At 49.3% G+C, this 18973-nt stretch overlaps 1 protein-coding gene across 1 annotated transcript; it reads left to right on the top strand.

The window, feature by feature from the left end:
* Nucleotides 1-13635: 13635 nt before the first annotated feature.
* On the top strand, nt 13636-15601 carry Guca2b (guanylate cyclase activator 2B). Its single transcript, XM_005317882.3, has 3 exons — nt 13636-14017; nt 14443-14629; nt 15361-15601. Exons 1-3 carry the CDS (start codon nt 13823-13825, stop codon nt 15417-15419), a joined length of 441 nt encoding a protein of 146 aa, XP_005317939.2. The 5' UTR covers nt 13636-13822; the 3' UTR covers nt 15420-15601.
* The last annotated feature ends 3372 nt before the right edge of the window (nt 15602-18973 follow it).

An 18973-nucleotide genomic window follows, 5' to 3' on the forward strand; every position in this document is an offset into this window, starting at 1 on the left:
CACGGCTGGCTTCCCAGGCAACTTAAAGGGAGCTTGAACCCCCAGGACCTCTAGTAACTCACACGCCCTTCACTCTTCACATATGATTGGTTTTTACAGATTTATTGGGGTATAATTTATATGCAAACACTGAAGACAGAGCTACAGTGTGATGTTTTGACAAATGTATACACCTGTGAAACCATGGCCACAGTAAAGATGGTAAACACGTCCATGCTCCCATCTCCTAAAGCCTCTTGGGAATCCCTCCTTCTCCCCACCCCCAGAGCCACCTATCTGCTTTCTGTCCCTATGGGTTGCTTTGTATTTTATATCATGTTTCATAAGTGGAGTCATAGAAATCTATTTTGAGATTCTTCCATGTGGTCTATGCCCCTTTTTAATTGCTGAGTAGTATTCCATTACATGGACATACCAACATTTTGTTTATCCATTCACTTGATGAATAAACACAATGGTTATGAAGGAAATTTTCATATGGACAAGTGCTTCCATTCCTCTTGCAGAGATACTTAGGAATATTTACATAGGAATGGCTGGGTTCTCAAGTATGTACCTTTTACTTGTTAAGAGATTGCCAAACTGTTTTCCAAAATGGTTGCAACATTTTAAGTTCCTATCAGCAGTACATGAGAGTTCCCGTTACTTCACACCTTGTTAACATGGGGTCAGTCTTTTTAATTTTAGCATTTTTGTGGATGCGCAATACCTCCTTGAGGTTTTAATTTGCATTGAGACCACTATGATCAGTGTGCTTATTTGTGATTCTTTCATCTCCTTTGTTGAAATGTCTGTTCTTTTGACCATTTAAAAAAATTTTTTTGGTTATTTCTTTTTTGTTACTATTGCCTCTTGAGAGTTGTTTATATACCCTGGATATAAATCCTTTTCCAGATATGTGATCAGCAGATCTTTTCTTCCTGTCTGCTGCTTATCTTTGCAATCTCTTAATAGCATGTTTGGAAGGAGAAACATTCTTAATTTTTTAAAGGCAAAACAAAAACTCACCTTATTGTAAAGTGGTTTTCCACCCACTTGGGGTACATTAGGACCACTCCACCTAATAAGAATGGGTTCTCCCATCCTGAACCAGGCCACCCCCTTGCTAAGCAGCCTGAGTCTTGCGGAGCCTTCCAAGAGATTTCCAAGCAACCCCTCTGTGCCTTCGTTTCTGCATCTGAAATGAAGATAATAATAATATTATTACCTACTCACTTTATAGGGCTGAAGAAGGAAGGAATTGAGCTAGTGAACACATTGAAACTCTTACAAGAGGGCCTGGCACTGAGTAAGTTCTGCCTAAGTGTTACCCTGTTATTGTTACTCCACATGCAGAACAAATACACCACAAAAATACACCACCTTGCAGCCAAACACCTGAACAGTCCTGATTGTTTTGCTCTGAAAAACATGTGTTTATCTTTATGCCAGTCCTGGGCTTGAATGCCTCACCTCATCGACTCAGGGAGACAACCCAAAGAAGGAGGCGCCATCATTGCTCCCATTTTATATGTGAGAAAACTGAGATCCAGGCTTGTCACGGGTTGGCCAAGCTAGAATTCCAACTTAGGTCCATCTGACTCCAAGCCCTTGCTGCTGGCCACCAGCCCCCTCTGGCTTTCCTCCTAAGATGGAATCCTTGACAACCAGGGGAGGGCGCCCTTCCTGAAATCCTGTGGGTCTTCTGCCCCCAGGCCTGGGAACACAGACCCACTGAGAACACGAAGAGAAGGAAGAGAGACCCTCTATCCATTCCCTAAGCCTTTTTAAAAATCTGGAGTTGAATCTATAGCAGAGATAATGCTGGAACATCAAGAGAGTGGGCACTGTTCAAAAACGAAGGCTCCATCACGTTACCCCCGCCAACCTGGGAGGGTCCCAGGCTGGAAGCGTTGTATTGAACAAGCTTAAGGCAAAACTCTTCCAGAGAATTAATGAGCTTATTGAGCAAAGAGAAAGGTGCTGGGGTTCACCCGCTCCCCCCAGAGAAGCTTGTGCTCTGAAAACAGGTGGGAAGGAGCCCAGGCTGCTGCAACCAAGCCCCTGTGAGTCTCTGGCATGAGAGACGAAAAAAGCCTCGGAACTGTAAAAATAAAATGAATAAAATAAAACAATGGAGTACTTACTGAGCACATTCTTTTTTCCAGCACTGGGTTAAGCTTTGGGAGGATTAAAAATGAGTAAAATTTCATCCCCTGGCCTTGAATAATAACAATAGCAGCTTATGCTTTTAGAGCCTTTACTGCGTGCCAGGTTCTGTGTAGGCACTTGACGTGCACAGTCGTCCCTCAGTCTCCGCAGGGGATTGCTTCCAGAACACCCCAAACATACCACAATTCCTAGATGCTGAAGTCCTTGTATAAAATGGCACAGCATCAGCTTATAACCTACGTGCGTCTTCCCCTATATTTTTAAGTCATCTCTAGATCATTGTTGTAGTCAGGTTTTCATCACTGCCACCAAAAAAAACTTGACAAGAACAGCCAGAGGAGGAAAAGTTTATTGGGGAGGTTCAAGGTTTCAGAGGTCTCAGTCCAGAGACGGCAGGCTCCACTCCTCAGGGCTCAAGGTGAGGCAGAACATCACGGCTGAAGAGTGTGGTGGAGGGAAGCGGCTCACGTGGTGATCAGAAAGCAGAGAGACACCAGGCTCAGCTCACAAAATACATACCAAAGGGACATCGGGGGACCCACCTCCTCCAGCCACGCCCTACCTGCCCACAGTTACCACCCAGTTAATTCCCATCAATGAATTAATGCACTGATTAGGTTAAGGCTCTCACAACCCAATCATTTCACCTCCAAATTTTCTTGCACTGTTTCACACATGAGCTTTTGGGGGACACCTCACGTGTAAACCATAACATTAATAAGACTTAATACAATGTACCTGCTGTGTCAATAGTTGCTACGCTTTGTTGAGAGAATATGATAAGAAAATATATATTTGGTACAGATGCACCATTTTTTCTCAGTATTTTCAATCTGCAGTGGTTGAACCTGTGGGTACAGAACCTGTGGATGCGGAGGGCATCTTTAATAACCCGTTTACTCCTAGAGCGATGCTCTCAGGAGGACACCTTCATAAACCCCGTTTCATAGTTGAGGAAACGGAGGCAGGGAGGCACTCCGAATGCTGCCCTCAACCCCACAGCCACACGACTGCAGGGTGGAACCACGGAGAGCTTGAGCTTGGCGGGCAGTGGAAAGGGAGGAATGCAAAGTGGACAATGCGCTTGGAGGACACTCAGGTGTCCTGTCAGAAAGGCTGAGTCACCCTACTCCAAAAAGGCCAGGGACACCAGCCCCGTGACTCAAGAAACATTTGTGACCATGTGCAGTACGCCAGATGGGCCACCAGGAGCACACCTGGCAGAGCCCCTCCCCACCATGGAGGAGACATACCCGGACCAGGAATGACAAAGGCACCCAATGTCACCAAGGGGTTACAGAGGCATCTCATGTCGGGACCAACCTCCTCTGAGAACTGTGGCAAGCTTGCTGGAAGGAGGGATGTTTGGGTGGAGAATGAGCTAGGCCATGGGTGCCAGGGGGCATTCTAGACAGAGAAACAGCATAAAATCACAACGTTGCAACTTCCTGCAGCATTCAAGGACATGAGAGAAATCCAGTGCAACTTGTGTGCAGAAAGAAAGGGGCAAAGCCAGGAATGATGGCACATGCCTATGATCCCAATGACTCAGGAGGCTGAGACAGGAGGATTGCACATTCAAGGGCAGCCTCAGCAACTTAGTGAGGCCCTGTCTCAAAGTTACAAAGGGCTAGGGATGTTGTGCTCTGGGACTATATGGCATAGCTTTGGGGAGGAGGGAGACGCAGAACCTCTAATACAGCCCCTCTACCGTGGGCCCCTCCAAACATGTTGATTCAGAGACCCTGGCTTCTTCCATTGTGTGACTCTGCCACCTGGTACAGCCTTGTCATCATCTGTAACCAATCAGTCAAGGGAAAATAAGGATGGAGAAGGCCCACTGCCTCTTAAGAGCCTTGAGCTATGGGCTGGGACTGGGGCTGGGGCTCGGGCTCAGTGGCAGAGGACTTGCCTAGCACTTGTCAGGCACTGGGTTCAATCCTTAGCACCATATAGAAATAAATAAATAGAAAACAGTATACTCATGCATTATATATACATATATACTCATGCATATGCACATAGCATATTGTGTCCACCTACAACTAAAATATTTTTTTTTTTTTAAATGAGAGCCTTGAACTACAAGTGGCACGTGGCACACACCCTTCCTGTCGCCTTCCACAGATGCAGCCCAGGCATGGGCCTGCACCCAGCTACAAGGACAGCTGCTTCCCAGCCACGACTGTGCAGGGTAGATGGGGAGAGTGGATTTAATGAACCACCAGCCATGTCTGCCACAAGGAGTGTCACTATTGTGTGCCCCTAGATCTCTGAGACAATGAGGATCACAGTAAAAGCTTTCTGCATGATAGTGCCACGTCAGGCAGAAGAGTTGGCAGACCCTGCCTATGACCAGAATCTCCCCCTAGACATGTCAGAGGGGCAACGGAGACCAGACAGGGTTGTCACGGAGACAGTATCACTGCAGATTCTAATGCAGTAGACATAGATAGAGACAGGTCATGTTACATTGTCGCTGAGCTGCACCTCCTGAGGCCACACCTGAGTACCTGGTGGGACTTAGTTGACGGAATCCCTTTCCCTCACTGATTTCCTTCTCCCACCTGCCAAGGAAATGCTGCCAGACAGCACTTGGCCTGCCTAGCCAGGGTCAAGTTCAATAGGCTCAGCCCCGTGGGGGAGGGGGGATCCCAGCAGGCTCTGCCCTGCCTCCCGCTGAGCGGTGCACCCAGGAGCATGCCTCTGGAAAGCTGTGCGTTGGCTTGCCAAGCCTCTCTCTAGAAAGCTGAGACACCAAGCGAATGCCAATGGTCCCCCACCCTGGGAGGAGGGGGACGCAATTACAAAAAAAAAAAAAAAAATTCTGCTTACAGCTCAGATTCAATATTTGGAAGGGATAATCCTGAAATAAGAGATTGCCTGATTTCTCTCCCAAGCCTGTGAATGCTTCATTAGCTTCTATTTGACATTTGATGGTTGAGTCTGATTGGCTTTATTGTGGAGTTGGACTTTAAGAAGTCCCCAAGACAGAGCAATCAAGTTTCACAATGACCCCCCAACTGCAGATTTTAAAACATAAATGGCAGCTGCGCCTTGGACATCAAAGCCGTGCATGCTGTGGGGAATTTGTATTTCATCCTCACTTAATGACACTCAATCCTGCTTGGCAAATAGGGGTCCCTGACTCAGCAGTTAGGATTTCCTCTGCAGTTCAGCCTGGGCGCAGCAAACAAAGAACCCCCAGGCTTGAGCATCAACAAGGAGGCAGTACCTCGGGGAGGGCCAGCTTGAGGAGGCCCTGGAGTCTCCCAGGCTGTTCCCTGTAGGGGTACTCAGTCTAACTGCCCAGGAGGGTCCCATGCACCAGAAACAGACATGATCAAGTAGCAGGTGCTCTACGGAATGGCGGGGGCCCATGGCTGCAGGAATTCCCAAGAAGGGGAAAGTAGGAGGGAGTTATGGGCAGGGGGATATCCCAGGCACCAGATGTCACTCAAGGGCTGGAGGAGACTGACCCCATAGCTCCCCTACCTCCTGGCCAGGCATGAGGTCTCCTCTGGGTTCCCTCCACCCTGTGCCTGCCCGGGCCTCATCTCTGTGTCCGCCATGCTGCACTGTCCTCTTCTGTCCTCCTCAACCAGAGGCTCTTTGCTGGCAGGGTCTGCCTTATCCACTTCTGAGCCCCGGTGCCCCACAAAGACTTGGAATCCAATACCTGTTTGGTGGCTGAGTAAAAAATTGCCCCTTCCCATGTTACGTGCCCCTGATGTGTTGATTACTTTGGGTGGCGGTTTCGTTTCAGTTCTTTGAAAGATCGGAGTTTTAGGAATCCAGAGCCTTCTGTGGGGCAGTGTTCAGGGGGGATATGGAAAGGATTCAATGTCTCCCCCAATTGTTCCCTTTAACCCCTAGAAGGGACATATGCAGAGTGAAGGGGATGCGGGGATACATCTAAAATGTGCCCAGCACCATGAGCAGAACATTGTGCACACAGGCCAGCGTGACACCAGCTCAGGAGTCTAGAACACTTAGAAGCTGTGTGTTTTCAGGCAAGTTAGTCAATCTCTCCGTACCTTGTGTTTTCTTTTGTAAAAGGGGGAGAGCTCTGTACTGCCCCGGGCATGCGTGCGCGGGGGCAATCTGTGTGTGTTCATAAAGCCCGCCCTTAGAGCAGGACCTGGCACTTGGTGGGCTCCCAATGAACACTTGCTGGGTGCTGTGCTCACATTCCCCCATATCCTGACCAGGAGGTGACGTTTCCATCTCACAACGCGGGGAACCAACACTTGAGAAGTTAAGGACTCAAGCCAGGATGCCACAACGGTGGGACCTCAGCGCAGGATTCCAGAGCCACAGGCTCTGCAGGGCTGCTGGAGAGAGGTGGGGGAGCCGCAGAAGGGGCACGTTCCGCTGGGGTCTTCAGGGGCTGGATGCCTCCTCAGCCTCCGCCGTCCTCCGCAGCTCCCCAGCTTCCGGGCAGCGGCGGGAAGCCCCAGCCCAGCCGTCCACACCACCCGCTCCCCACAGTAACGCTCAACCGTGCGCCCCGCTCCTCCCCTGCGGAGCCTGTGCGGCCGCCCACGCAGCACCCCCACACGCGCACGCACCCGGCACGCGCCCTCCCGCACGCACCCGGCACGCGCCCTCCCGCACGCACCCGGCACGCGCCCTCCCGCACGCACGCTGGCTCGTCTGCCGCCCGGTCCCAGTGCCATTCCTGCTGCGGCTGAACCTTCCCGCCCTCCTCCGCCCACCCCAGCCCCGGGCTCTTCGGACCACTCCGTCCAGAGACGGCGGGACGCGGGCATCTCCCAACCGAGGGACTTTCACAGCGACCTCACGCACGTCCCCTTCCGCGCCTCGGAGGAGCATCTCTAACCACGCCCAGGCGTGGACCCGGGCGGAGAGGCCCCGGGCCCAGACGTGGGCTCAACCCATTAACTCTCAGGGAAGGTAGAGCCTCGCCGGCAAAGGAGCGTCCTCTCGCCCTGCAGAGTGCCCCGGCTGTCGCCAGGGGGCAGCCTTGACCCACTTACTTGCGTTAACCCATTACCCAACGCCCACTCCGCAAAGGAGGCTGGGAGAATATAAAGTAGTTGGAAAAGATTGTGTGTGTGTGTGTGTGTGTGTGTGAGAGAGAGAGAGAGAGAGAGAGAGAGAGAGAGAGAGAGAAACACGATCAATACACTGTGGGTAGCCTGGTAAAATGACAGATGATGTGGTTCAGTTGAATTACTAATGTAATGTTGGGCCAACAATTTTGGTTCTGAGTTTCCTAGTGGCCATAGCAAAAACAGAACCATTTGTTAGATCACCCGCCTCAGCTAGAGAAGACCAAAATTTTATTCGAGGAGCTGCTAGGAAATTTGCCATACCTTGGTTTCTGAAACTCCCACTACAGGGTCCAGATCAACTCTACACTATATGCTGATCCTTTAAATTTGTCATCTTTCTGCTTTATCTTTTGATTTAAAGTGATAGGTAAGAACTCACTCCATTTTCTGTCTTCCCATCTTGCCTTTTGTTTTATTTGAGTGTTTTATTGTAGTATTCTTGTAGTAGTGCTGATTAGACCAAGGACACTCTACCACAGAGCTACAGCCCCAGCCCCAGCCCCTTTTAGTTTTTTTGAGACAGGGCCTTGCTTCATTGCCCAAATTGGCCTTGAACTTGCAGTCCCCCTCCTCAGCCTCCTGAGTAGCTGGGATTATAAGCATCCATCTCCATTCCTGGCTGGTATCTGTTCTTGAACACATTCCAGTCAGACTTTCCTTCTTACCACTCTTGGAATTGATCTTATCAAGGTCATCAGGGACATTCATGTTGTCAGATCCAGAAACAGTACTCAGTCCTCATTTCGCTGGAGCCAACCATGACCTTTATCCCAGGCCAGCACCCTCTTGCCCTGAAACGTATTCTTGGTATCACTGACATGGGTCTCTCTTGATGTCCACTTACTTCTTTATCTGCCATGCTGGTCCTCCCTTAGGGCCTCACCTCCCAATGCTTCAGAAACCAAGAGCTGTGGCCTGCACCTCCTTTTATCCATTCTGTCACTCCCTCAATCCAGTTTCAGGACTCAAAGTAGCAGATACGCCAGGATGACGACAGTTATGTCTATGGCCCACATCTGAACTCAGATGTCAAACAGGCATCTCAGACTTAACATGTCCAAACTAGAATCTTGAAACCCTCATGTGGAGTATCAAGAAGCTAGAGCGATTAGAAACCAGAGTGATCTGTTCATTCCTATCTCCCACGTCAGCAAACAGCAGCATCAGTTGACTTGGTGACCCAACCTGATTGTCATCCTGGCCTCCTTTCTTCATTCGGCCTTTTATATCCAAGAGCACAGAAAATCCTGTGGGCTCTGACCTCAGAGCCTCTAAACTCCCAGTCCTTCTCACCACCTCCATTCCCTGTCCCTGTCCCAGTCACCATACTGCTCTGTGGGCAGTAGCTTCATTGTTCTTGTTAATAACTTCATCCTTCATGCCGAGACTGGTGTCTAGCAATGAACCAGCAGTAAATATTTGTTGATTCCAATTATTGAATGCTCTGGAGGTTTCTATATACCAGGACACACAAAGGGTGGATTTCTGGAAAAGATTTCACAGCTATGAAAATTTTAAAAAAAGAGAGAGAGAAAATGCTTTTTGAACACATACCACGTGCCAGGAAGATGCTGGGTGAAGTGACTGTGGCTCGGAAAAGTGGGAAAGTGTCCAAGAGGAAACATTTAATTGTTGGTGGAAGAGATCTTTGAATCATATTCATTTACTCACTTCATCAAGTATTTGTCAAACACAAATTATGGGCCAGGTATTGTTTTAGGAGAATAAAGTAGGCGAATTTCTAACTTTAATGGAACTTGCATTCTAGTAGAAAGACTCCAGAAATGATGTGTGTGTGTGTGTGTGTGTGTGTGTGTGTGAGAGAGAGGGGGGGGGGGAATTAGGAGTCACGAGGGAAGCTCTCAGCTCTCTGAAGTAGTATGATCAGGAATGATCTCTTAAAGGAAGTGGCATTTGAGCAGAAACCTGGAGGAAATGAGGAGGTGACTCATAGCAGTTTATAAGAAAAGAGTAAAACCCCAAGGCGAATAATCTTTGACAGGTTTGGAGGACATGAGAGTGAAAGGCAGAGTTTTTGGAGCTGAGGTCAAAAATGAAGAGAGGGTCCCAAAGGTGCATTGTAACTGGAAGCCTGTGATTTTTACTTGGAGTATAGGGGGAAGCCATTCATAAAAACGGGGGAGAGACTTGGATTTTCATACAATCTCTCTGCTACATGGAGAAAGGATTAAAGAAAGACAAGAGAGATCTCTGTGGATGTTTGTCATGGTTAATTTGACACGTCAACTTGGCCAGGCCAAGGTACCCCATTGTTTGGTTAAAAAAAAAAAACAGTCTAGCTGTTGCTGACAAGAATATCTTTTTAGATATAATTAACATTTATACTCAATAGATTTTGAGTAAAGCAGATTGCCCTCCGTAAGATGTGAGCTTCATCCAGTCAGTTGAAGGTCTTTAGAGCAAAGATAAAAATGTCTCAAAGGAGGAATTCTTCCTCAAGACTGTGACATAGATACTCTGCCTGTGTTTTCCACCTGCTGACCCACCCTTCAGATTCCAGACTCAAATCGGTTTGAATGAAGGATGTTTAAGATAGAGAACATCTCTCCCATGATTAAGAGAGACAACACGAGATGACATGGAGATTTTATTATTTACAGGTCCTGGGAGGTTAAAGGGCACTCCCAGAGGCCACATGCATGGAGACCAGGGAGAACATGGAGAGAGAGACCAGTGTGCCAACATCTTTATTGGGTTCAGGGTGTTATCTAAACAGGTTCCCCATAGGGAGTTTTAATTGGTGGGTTTAAAGCAAACAGGCACAAGTTCCAGGAAGTCACACCATGACTGACAGGTAGTTGCTCTGATGTATCTGCACAGTCCATGCAGAGCATGAGGGTCAGGGGGACCAGTCAAACAAGCTGTATCTAGCTGTCCCACAGGGAAGTATTCACCAGGGTGCAGTTGTATGAGGCAGAAATCCAAATCGATCCCATTGAGGAACTAGGACGGAGGAGATAAAACTAGAGACTGTGCCAAGGGTGATGGAACCCTACTTCTTGTGTGAGAAAGTCCAACTTACCTTTAAAATAGATGCTGGCACCACATAAAATTAAAAGAATTCACTATAGACTATAATATCAACTCTCCCCTGAATCTCCAGCCTTCCAACCTACCCTATAGATTTCAGGCTGACCAGCCCTGACAATCACATGAGCCCCCAAGTTCAAGGCTCCTCTGGGCAATTGAGAGAAACCCTATCTCAAAATAAATAAGTAAATAAGGCTGTGGATGTAGCTCCTTAGTAGAACGACCCTGGGTTCCATCCTCAGCACCAAAACAAAACAAAAACAAACACACACAAATTCTACACAGAGAACTGCCTTCAAATTCCTTTTAAGTGAATTAGATAAAAGATTGATAGATAGACAGATGATAGGTAGGTAGATAGAGCCTGTTGATTCTGTTTCTCTGGAGAACTCTAATACAAGGGTGTCCTAGTAATCTGTGAGACTAATGATGGACCATGGTGGAGGTAGTGAGACATGGTTGGAGTCTAGAAATATTTTGATCTGGGTCTGCTGATGAATTGAATTTGGTAAATTAAAGAATGAGAAGCATCAAGAATGCTTCCCAGATTTTCCACCTGAGCAACTGGGGAAATGGGCACACCATGGACCTCGATGGGAGACACTAAAGAAGCCGCTAGACAAATGAGCCTGAGCCACAGGGAGAGGTCAGGCTAGTGAGCCAAAAGGCAGTGATGGTGTTGAACTCCTTGAGACCAGATAAGACCACAAGATGGTAACCACAGACAGAGGAAAGAGGTCCAAGGACTAAACCCAGAAGAGAAGGAAGTGCCATCGGAAGAAACAAGATGGAGCCCGTGAGATAAGCAGTAGCGCTAGAAAACATGGGTCCCAGAAGCCAAATGAAGAAAGATCATTATTCCAAGAAAGCTGGAGTGGTCAGCTAGGAGAAATGCTGCTGGGGAGTGGTCAGTGAGGCGGGGAGAGTCATGGGCTCTGGAGTACCGTGGTGGTAGATGCTAGGCAGGGGCCCAGTGTGGGAAGGGAAGCAGCCAAAGCACGTGGGCAAACTCTCTCCCACCAGCATCCACGTGAGGCTTCCGTGGGCTGATGTCAGCGTCATTGCCACGTCCACAAAGAAGGAAGTGCCTTGATAATACTTGTCAGCAGACGCAGGTTGGCGGAGGCGGGGGAGAGGGGACAGCCAGGGTTTGCATCTGTGGCCAAGTTGATTTTGATGAATGGTAGGTCATTTATGACGAGATTAGGAGGAGATGGATTTTGAAAAATGAATTTGAGTCCTATCAGGCAGATGAGGAAGTCATACCTTGTTCCCAGGGACAGACTGACACTCACTGGAGGACCCAGAAGGTAAAGAAAGGAAAGAGGCCACAGCCACAGGATTCCAAAACCCACAAGGTTGCTCCTGATGTGGTGGCAGAGCCCTTGATGCTGACAGAAAAAGCGTGATCAAGAGGTCTCATGACAACTTCTGATGCTCATTTTTTTTATTATTATTAATGAGAAACTGAGACCACAGAGGTTTTGTCCCATGCTCAAGTTCAGCACTGGACAGAACTGCATCAAGTTCAGCTTGCAGAAGCCAGCGATCAGAACTGTTCCAGCTGCATCTTGTCTAGGAGGGTTCCATGGAGAAGAACAGGCAGGGAAACCACCCTATACTGTAGGTTTCCTGTGGGCTAGGTGCTTCCTGGGAAAATGGTCAGTCAGGGGACAGAGAGAGTCACATGCTCCCTGGAACAGGGAATGCCCAGTTTTTCCTTTTAACAACCATGGTGGAGTGGTTCATTATATTTGCCACTTTCCTGTTGAAGAAACAATGGCTCAGAGATGCTAAGCAACTTGTTCAGGGTCATATAACTAATGACTGCTGGATTCTGGGTTAAGAATGCTCTGGATAGAAAACCTGCAGCCAGGCGTTTGTGGTGCACACCTGTAATCCCTGTGGCTTGGGAGGCTGAGGCAGGAGGATTGGGAGTTCAAAGCCAGTCTCAGCAAAATCGAGGCACTCAGCAACTCAGTGAGACCCTGTCTCCAAATAAAATACAAAATAGGGCTGGGGATGTGGCTCAGTGGTCGAGTGCCCCTGGGTTCGAGTTCCCAAACAAAAGAAAAGGAAAAAAAAAAAACACTGCTCACTCCTCCTATTCCCACAGAGAAACAAATGGGGTGCCTCACAGGCCTCAGGCTACTTGTTTATAAAATGGAGACAATCGTTACACCCATCCCATAGGATTAAATGGGATTATGCTGTTCTACAGCATTGCACCTGGCACACAGCCCTCAAGAAATGAAAGTTATTGTTGTCTGATGATCCTTTTCATTTTACGGACAGGAAAGCATGTCAAGTCTATTCATAAAGGCTGAAGTTGGCATTCAAAGCAAGACATAGGAAATTCCAAAGTTCACTTGAGATTGTTTTCCATCTCAATCCAAGATAAAAATGAGATGATGGGCATTTCCAGCAGATGGACGGCATCGGTGAAAACGTGCCATGGTATTAGGCATACGTCAGTCAGGGTGGCGAGATAGAGCAGGTTTTAGCCACCAAGTTGGAGTGGGATCTTGGAATCCAAGATGGGCCATGGGAGCCAAGATCATGCATGGGGTGCCCGCCACATGCCAGAGTCGGTGCCTGTCAGATCTGAATCCTGGCCCTGCCACTGTTGACAGCCACCTGAGCTGGCCATGGTGATATCACCCTTATAGACTTTGCCCTCTTCTCTCTGACCCAACCTTCGGCCACTGAGGCAGTGAGTTACCCATTGCCTAGAAGGTAGTTGTGAGAGTGAGGAACCTCCTACAGTTGTGCTACCCAGGACACGAGGGTGACTCAGGGGGACTGGAGCCCCCTCGCACTCATAACACCCTTCAGCCGTGGGGTGTTTTTTTTTTTTTTTATGTCCACGTGATGGAGGAGGAAATGAAGGTTCAGTCAGACTTGATGAAACTCCCAGGATCACAGAGCCGCAAGCCCAGTGCTCTTTCTTCCATGCTGGGTTAGGCTGTTGGGTTCTGAAAGGGACGGACAGGACAGATGGGTCACATGACGCCAAGGGCCCCAGGCACAGGTAGGAGACAGCAAGCAGAGGCCTGGGCAAGACCTGGACAGAAGGATGGTCCTTCAACGGACTGGGGAGAGGAGTGGGAGATGTGGTGGTTTTGAGGGCGTCAGGGCTGGAGCACCCTGACATTAGTGCTGTATCTGCCCACCTTGTCCTGGCACTTCTGCCCCCATGCACCTTTCACAGAGAAAGAACTGTGGCTGACGTGGGCCAGAAAGGGCTGGCTGTAGTCTCTCTGCCATTGGTTAGGCCTGAGACCTGGGACAAATTGCTTCATCTCAGGAACCTTACTCTCCCTGTCTTTCCACTCCTGCAGGTACCAAGGAGTGGAGGAAAGTGCAGTGGTCTGCGACCTGCACAGAGAACCCTGCCCAGGCAGGCAGCTGACCCAGCCCCACCATGTTCCTGTGTGCTCTGGGCGTCCCCTGGTCATCATCCCCAATCCCCTGCCTGGGAACCAGCTCTGGGCTTGTCAGAGAGCCAAATTTCTGACAATCCCGCCCCAGATGGCCAGTTAATGAGTGACCAGGGCTCTAGAGCTTGGCCTATAAAGGCTGCTAGCCAGGGAAGCCGGTGGGAGCCAGGGGGACAGCAGCAGCAGCGAGAACACAAAAGGACAGAGATGGACAGCAGGACTGCGTTGGGGCACCTGCTGGGGGCAGCTGTGGGTCTCCTGCTTCTGCTGCAGAGCACACAGTCAGTCCTCATCAAGGTGAGTCCCTCTGGTTAACTTGGAGTTGGCATTATTGCCCTGTGAGTTCAAGGAGAGTGACCTGTTAGTGATTATGTCCCAGAACCAGGATCCCTAAAGGAATGTCAGATAAGGGAGCGGAGGCTCAGATGTGGGAAGAAAGTCAGCCAGTCCAGAACACAGCTGGGATTGGAACCAGGGTCCCTCATCTCTGACATCCATGCCTTGAGCCAGCACGCTCCAAGGCTCTGTGTAGACCTCGCCAGGCCCTCACAGCCAGCAGCAGAGTGGGGAGCCAAGGGCTGCTTCCTCCACCCAGGTGGCCCTTTCCCGTGTGTCCTGGACTTTCCATCAAGACAGGGAAGGGGCCAGAAGACCTATGGGGTCAAGTGCCTGCCCTGGTCCAAGGCCTGACCTCCTCCCATCTCCCCAACACCCACCCCCAGTACCAAGGCTTCGAGGTCCAGCTGGAGTCGGTGAAGAAGTTGAGCGCCCTGGAGGGGCAGCAGGAGCCCAGCCCTGACCTGCAAACCAAGAGCCTCCTGCCCTCGGTGTGCCACCACCCAGCTCTGCCCCAGGACCTCCGGCCCGTCTGCACCTCCCAGGAAGCCGCCAGTATCTTCCAGACCTTGAGTAGGTGCCCCCACCCCTGCACACCTCCCACCCCTCCTGCCGCCTCCACCATCCCAGCTCCTCCTCCACAGGTGCTTTCTGTTAAGCTCCTGTGGCTACAGAGAGGGAGGTTCAAGTACCCGACCCCCCCCCGGCCCCAGGACGGCCCCCGTCTGGGCACAGTGAGGCCAGGAGCCCCCTTAGTCCCAGGGAGTCCCTCAAAGCCTTCCCGGGTGGGAGGGAAGAGAGCCCATAGAACAGCCCCCTGAACGCACAGTGAGTGCACGGGAGAGCAGCAGAAGGGCCCGGTCCTCACACCTGATGGGACAAGGGTCCAAAAAGCTCCCAAGGGGAGATGGTGGCTGAGCTGACAGCAGAGGGATGAGGCAGAGCCAGGCAGCAGAACACAGTGACTGGCAGGCATTTTGCTGAGCCTGTTCTGGGCCAGTCCCCGCGTCCCTCCTTTGTCCACCTTCCCTCCTACGTACCTTTGAAAGGTTTAGCTGTCCACGGAGCAGACAAGAAAAGGGCACAGACCAAAGTCCCCTGCCCAGTCCCTGCTTGGAAGGAGAGCACCTGGGATGGGGACCAGCCTCACTACTTCCAACGCTCCCTGTGCCCATTCTGTGAAGAAGGTGCCGGGTCTCCTCCTACACAGCCCCTCTCTGCAGTCTGTCCAGCAGCTCCCCTGTGGCCACCCACCTTCCAGGTTCAGGGTTAGGGTCAGCTGGCTGCCTTTCTTTCCTGCCCAGGGACCATCGCCAATGATGACTGTGAGCTGTGTGTAAATGTCGCCTGCACCGGTTGCTGAGATGCCCCTGGGAGCCTTGAGCTCACCCTGGATGCCTGGCCCCTCACACTCAAGCAGAGACTCCTGGCCACTACAGTCGTCACCACCCTCCCAGGCCAGAGCAGCTTGATCAGGTGCAAATCAATGGGACACAAGATTGAGCAGGGTTCCCTGCTCCTGAATAAACTCTCCACTCACATGGAGCCAAGTGTCTGTTTGTCCATTGGAACATCTTGGGAAGCTGCATGGGTTGAGGGCAAGGTTGGACAGAAGATAACAGGCAGAACTTCCCAAGCCCAAAGAGCTGATTCATTAAGCCCCATATCATAGATGAGGGAGCAAAGCTCAGGTGGAGAGTCCCATGACCTCACAGAGCAACCCAGGCTTGTAAGACCCTCAGGCTGAGCTCCAGGACCCCAGCGTCAGAGCCAGCTTCTGTACTCCTGACAGGGGTGAGGACAATGGGAGGAGGGATAGAGGGAGGTCACCTGTGCCCTTCCCAGGCCCACACCAGGGCTGGCTCTGCCAGTGGCCTTCTCAGAAGACAAAGGTCTTCTCTAAGCTCTCACTCTGCTCTTGGCCTCCTGGGAGCCATCTGGCCAGCTCCAGCTGGAAGACCTTCCTTTCCCCTCCCCAGCCCAGTGGCCCCAAGGAGTACTAATAGTAGCCAACATTAATTGAGCATTTGCTATATCCTGGACACCATTCTGAACATTTGGCACATGCAACTCACAACAGTCAGGTGAAGTAGACATTGTGGTTAACTCCCATCTCCCTTACCAGTCAGGAGGGTAGGCACAGAGAAATACTCAGCCTGGGACCAGAGACTTGGAAAGTGGCTAAGCAGGTTCTTCCCAGGATGCCTGGACCATAGTCTGTGTTCTGACCATGCCGTCCCTGCCTTTCCATGTTGCCAGCCTACTGAAGCTGCTGCTGAAGGCAGCCAGTGCAGCCACCACCACCTCCCAACAGCCTTCAGGGCCCTTGGCTAAAGCCAGGGGACATGCTAGGAATCCCTGGGAACAGAGTTGATCCAAGAGCTGTGCTGGGAATTCCCAGTAGTGGGGCCTTTCCAGAGCAAACTCCATCTTGTCCTTCATCCTGGGCAACCAAGGAGGAGGGAAGCCAGATACAAAGGACCTGTGCCTTCTAGAAGCTCCCCAAGGCCATGGTGACTCCTCAGTCAGCTGCCCAACCTGATTGTCCAGTTTTTCTCAGGAATTCTGCAGGCTCCAGCCTCTTTCTCTCCCTCCCCTAGGGTGAGGTTGACTGGGGCCCTTTGCAAGGCCTGCTGCAGCAATTTAGGCCCCTACTCCTCACCCTCAACCATCACTCAGGCCAGGCCAAAGCTTCCTTCATGGCCTTGTAGCCTGTAGGCCCCCCATGCTCCTTATACTGCTGTGGTTCCCCAGTGCCACTTCTCAAGTCTAACTTGAGCCCAGACATGCTCTGGATGCAAGTGCCACTGCTCCCTATAGCTCACCTGGTGGAGATAGCGAAGGGAACAGTCACTGTGGAGCACCTCTCATGTGCAGAACAGCAGCACTTACAAAGTGCTCTCCGTGGTCCAGCAGAGCTTTGTTTTCCTTCCCCTTTTCCCTCCTCTCCCCCTCCTCTTCCTCTTTCTTTTTACCATGACCCCATTTTCTCCCCTGCTCCCAGTCCCTGGTAACCACCCTTCTACTCTCTGCATGGATGCATTAGATTTCTTTTAGATTCCACCTGAAGTGAGGCCATGCACACCTTGTCTTTCTATGCCTGGCTTATTTCACTTAGCACAATTTCCTCCACGTTTATTTATGCTCTTCATGGACAACAGAATCAATCCATTTTTCTATTTTTCTTTTTTTTTTTAGTGATTAAAAAAAAAAAAGTCAACAAAATACCCAAGAAAAACAATTGAGGAGGAAAGGTTGATTTGGGCTCATGGTTTCAGAGGTTTCAGCCCATGGTTGGCTGGTTCTGAGATGGAAACATCATGGCGGAAGGGTGTGGCAGAGGAAAGCTGCTCACCTCATAGTAGCCATGAAAAGGAGAATGGGGAAAATAGGCCAGGGATAAGATAAACCCTTCTGGGATACACCCACATTGACCCACCTAGGCCCCACCTCCCACAGTTTCTAACACCTCCCATTATTGCCATCAAATTGTTAATCCATCAATAGATGAGGTCAAAACTCTCATGATTCAATTATTTCCCAAGGGCCCTACCTCTGAGCATTGCTGCACTGGGGACAAAGCCATCAACACATGAGCCTTTGGGGGACTTTCTAGATCCAAACCACACCAGGGCTGAATCGCATTCCATTGTGTATGTGTCCCGTATTTTCTTTATTCCATGACTTGGCTATTGGGATGGATGCTGCAATAAACATGGTAGTGAAGACATGTTAAGGTCTGTAAACAAGTCAAAATAACACCTGGTATTTTGCCAGGGGCATGTTAGAGTTCGTAAACAAGTCTGGATGGTGCCTGGCAAAATGCCAGAGGGAGTGGTTTGAGAAATAACAAAAGCGAGCCATTAAGTGTGGAGATTCCTTATTGGTTGACTGATGTATCTAGTTTATGCTAATTAAGATAAGCTGTGCAAAATGTATAAATAGCTCTGTTGTCCTACAATAAACGGCTCCTACTCCTGCTGTATCCATCTATACAAGTTATTCGTCACCCCCCGGTTATTTTGCTGCAGCCGTACTGCGGCAAAGACACATTTTGGACATGTTGATTTCTTATCTTAGGTATGTCCAAAATGAAATTGCTGGGTCCATATGGTAGTTCTCATTTTAATTAGAGGAAAGACCTCCATTCCATCAGAGGGCTAATGACTGCACCAATTTACATTCCTACCAACAGGGTACAGGGGTCTGTTTTTGCTACATCCTTCCCAACACACCCTTTTACCTTTTGGAATGAATATATATGCCTTTTTTTTTTTTTAAAGATTGAGGTGGTATCTCATCATGGTTTACTAACACTTCTCTAGTGATTGGTGATATTGATTACCTTTTCATATACCTTATGGCTGTTCATTTATCTTTTTTTGAGAAATATCTTCTCAGGTCCTTTGCCCACTTTAAATTTGGATTACTTGTTTTCTTGCTAATGAGTTGCTTGTGTTCTTATATATCTTGGCTATTAATCCCTCATCAGTTCTCCATTCCATAGGTTATCTCTTATTCTTAGCTCTGTAGAACTTTTTGGGTTTGATGCCATCCCATTTTTCATATCCAAAACCAATGCCAAGAATTCCCCCCTCCCTATCTTCTGGTAATTCTACAATTCAGGTCTTATACTTAAGTTTTTAATTCATTTGAGTTGATTTTTTATATGGGATGAAATTATTCTTCTGCATGTGGATATCCAGTTTTCCTAGAACAATTTATTGGACAATTATTATGTGATTTTGGCATTTTTGTCAAAGATCAGTTGTAGACTTATTTCTGGAGTCTATTCTGTTTCACTCATTTGTATGTTTGGTGTGTGTGTGTGTGTGTGTGTGTGTGTGTGTGTGTGTGTGTTAATCAGTACCATGCTATTTTTATTACTATAGCCTTGGAGTAGATTTTGAGATTAGA

Source organism: Ictidomys tridecemlineatus, chromosome 11 (genome assembly GCF_052094955.1).
Source record: "Ictidomys tridecemlineatus isolate mIctTri1 chromosome 11, mIctTri1.hap1, whole genome shotgun sequence".
Lineage (NCBI taxonomy): Eukaryota > Metazoa > Chordata > Mammalia > Rodentia > Sciuridae > Ictidomys > Ictidomys tridecemlineatus.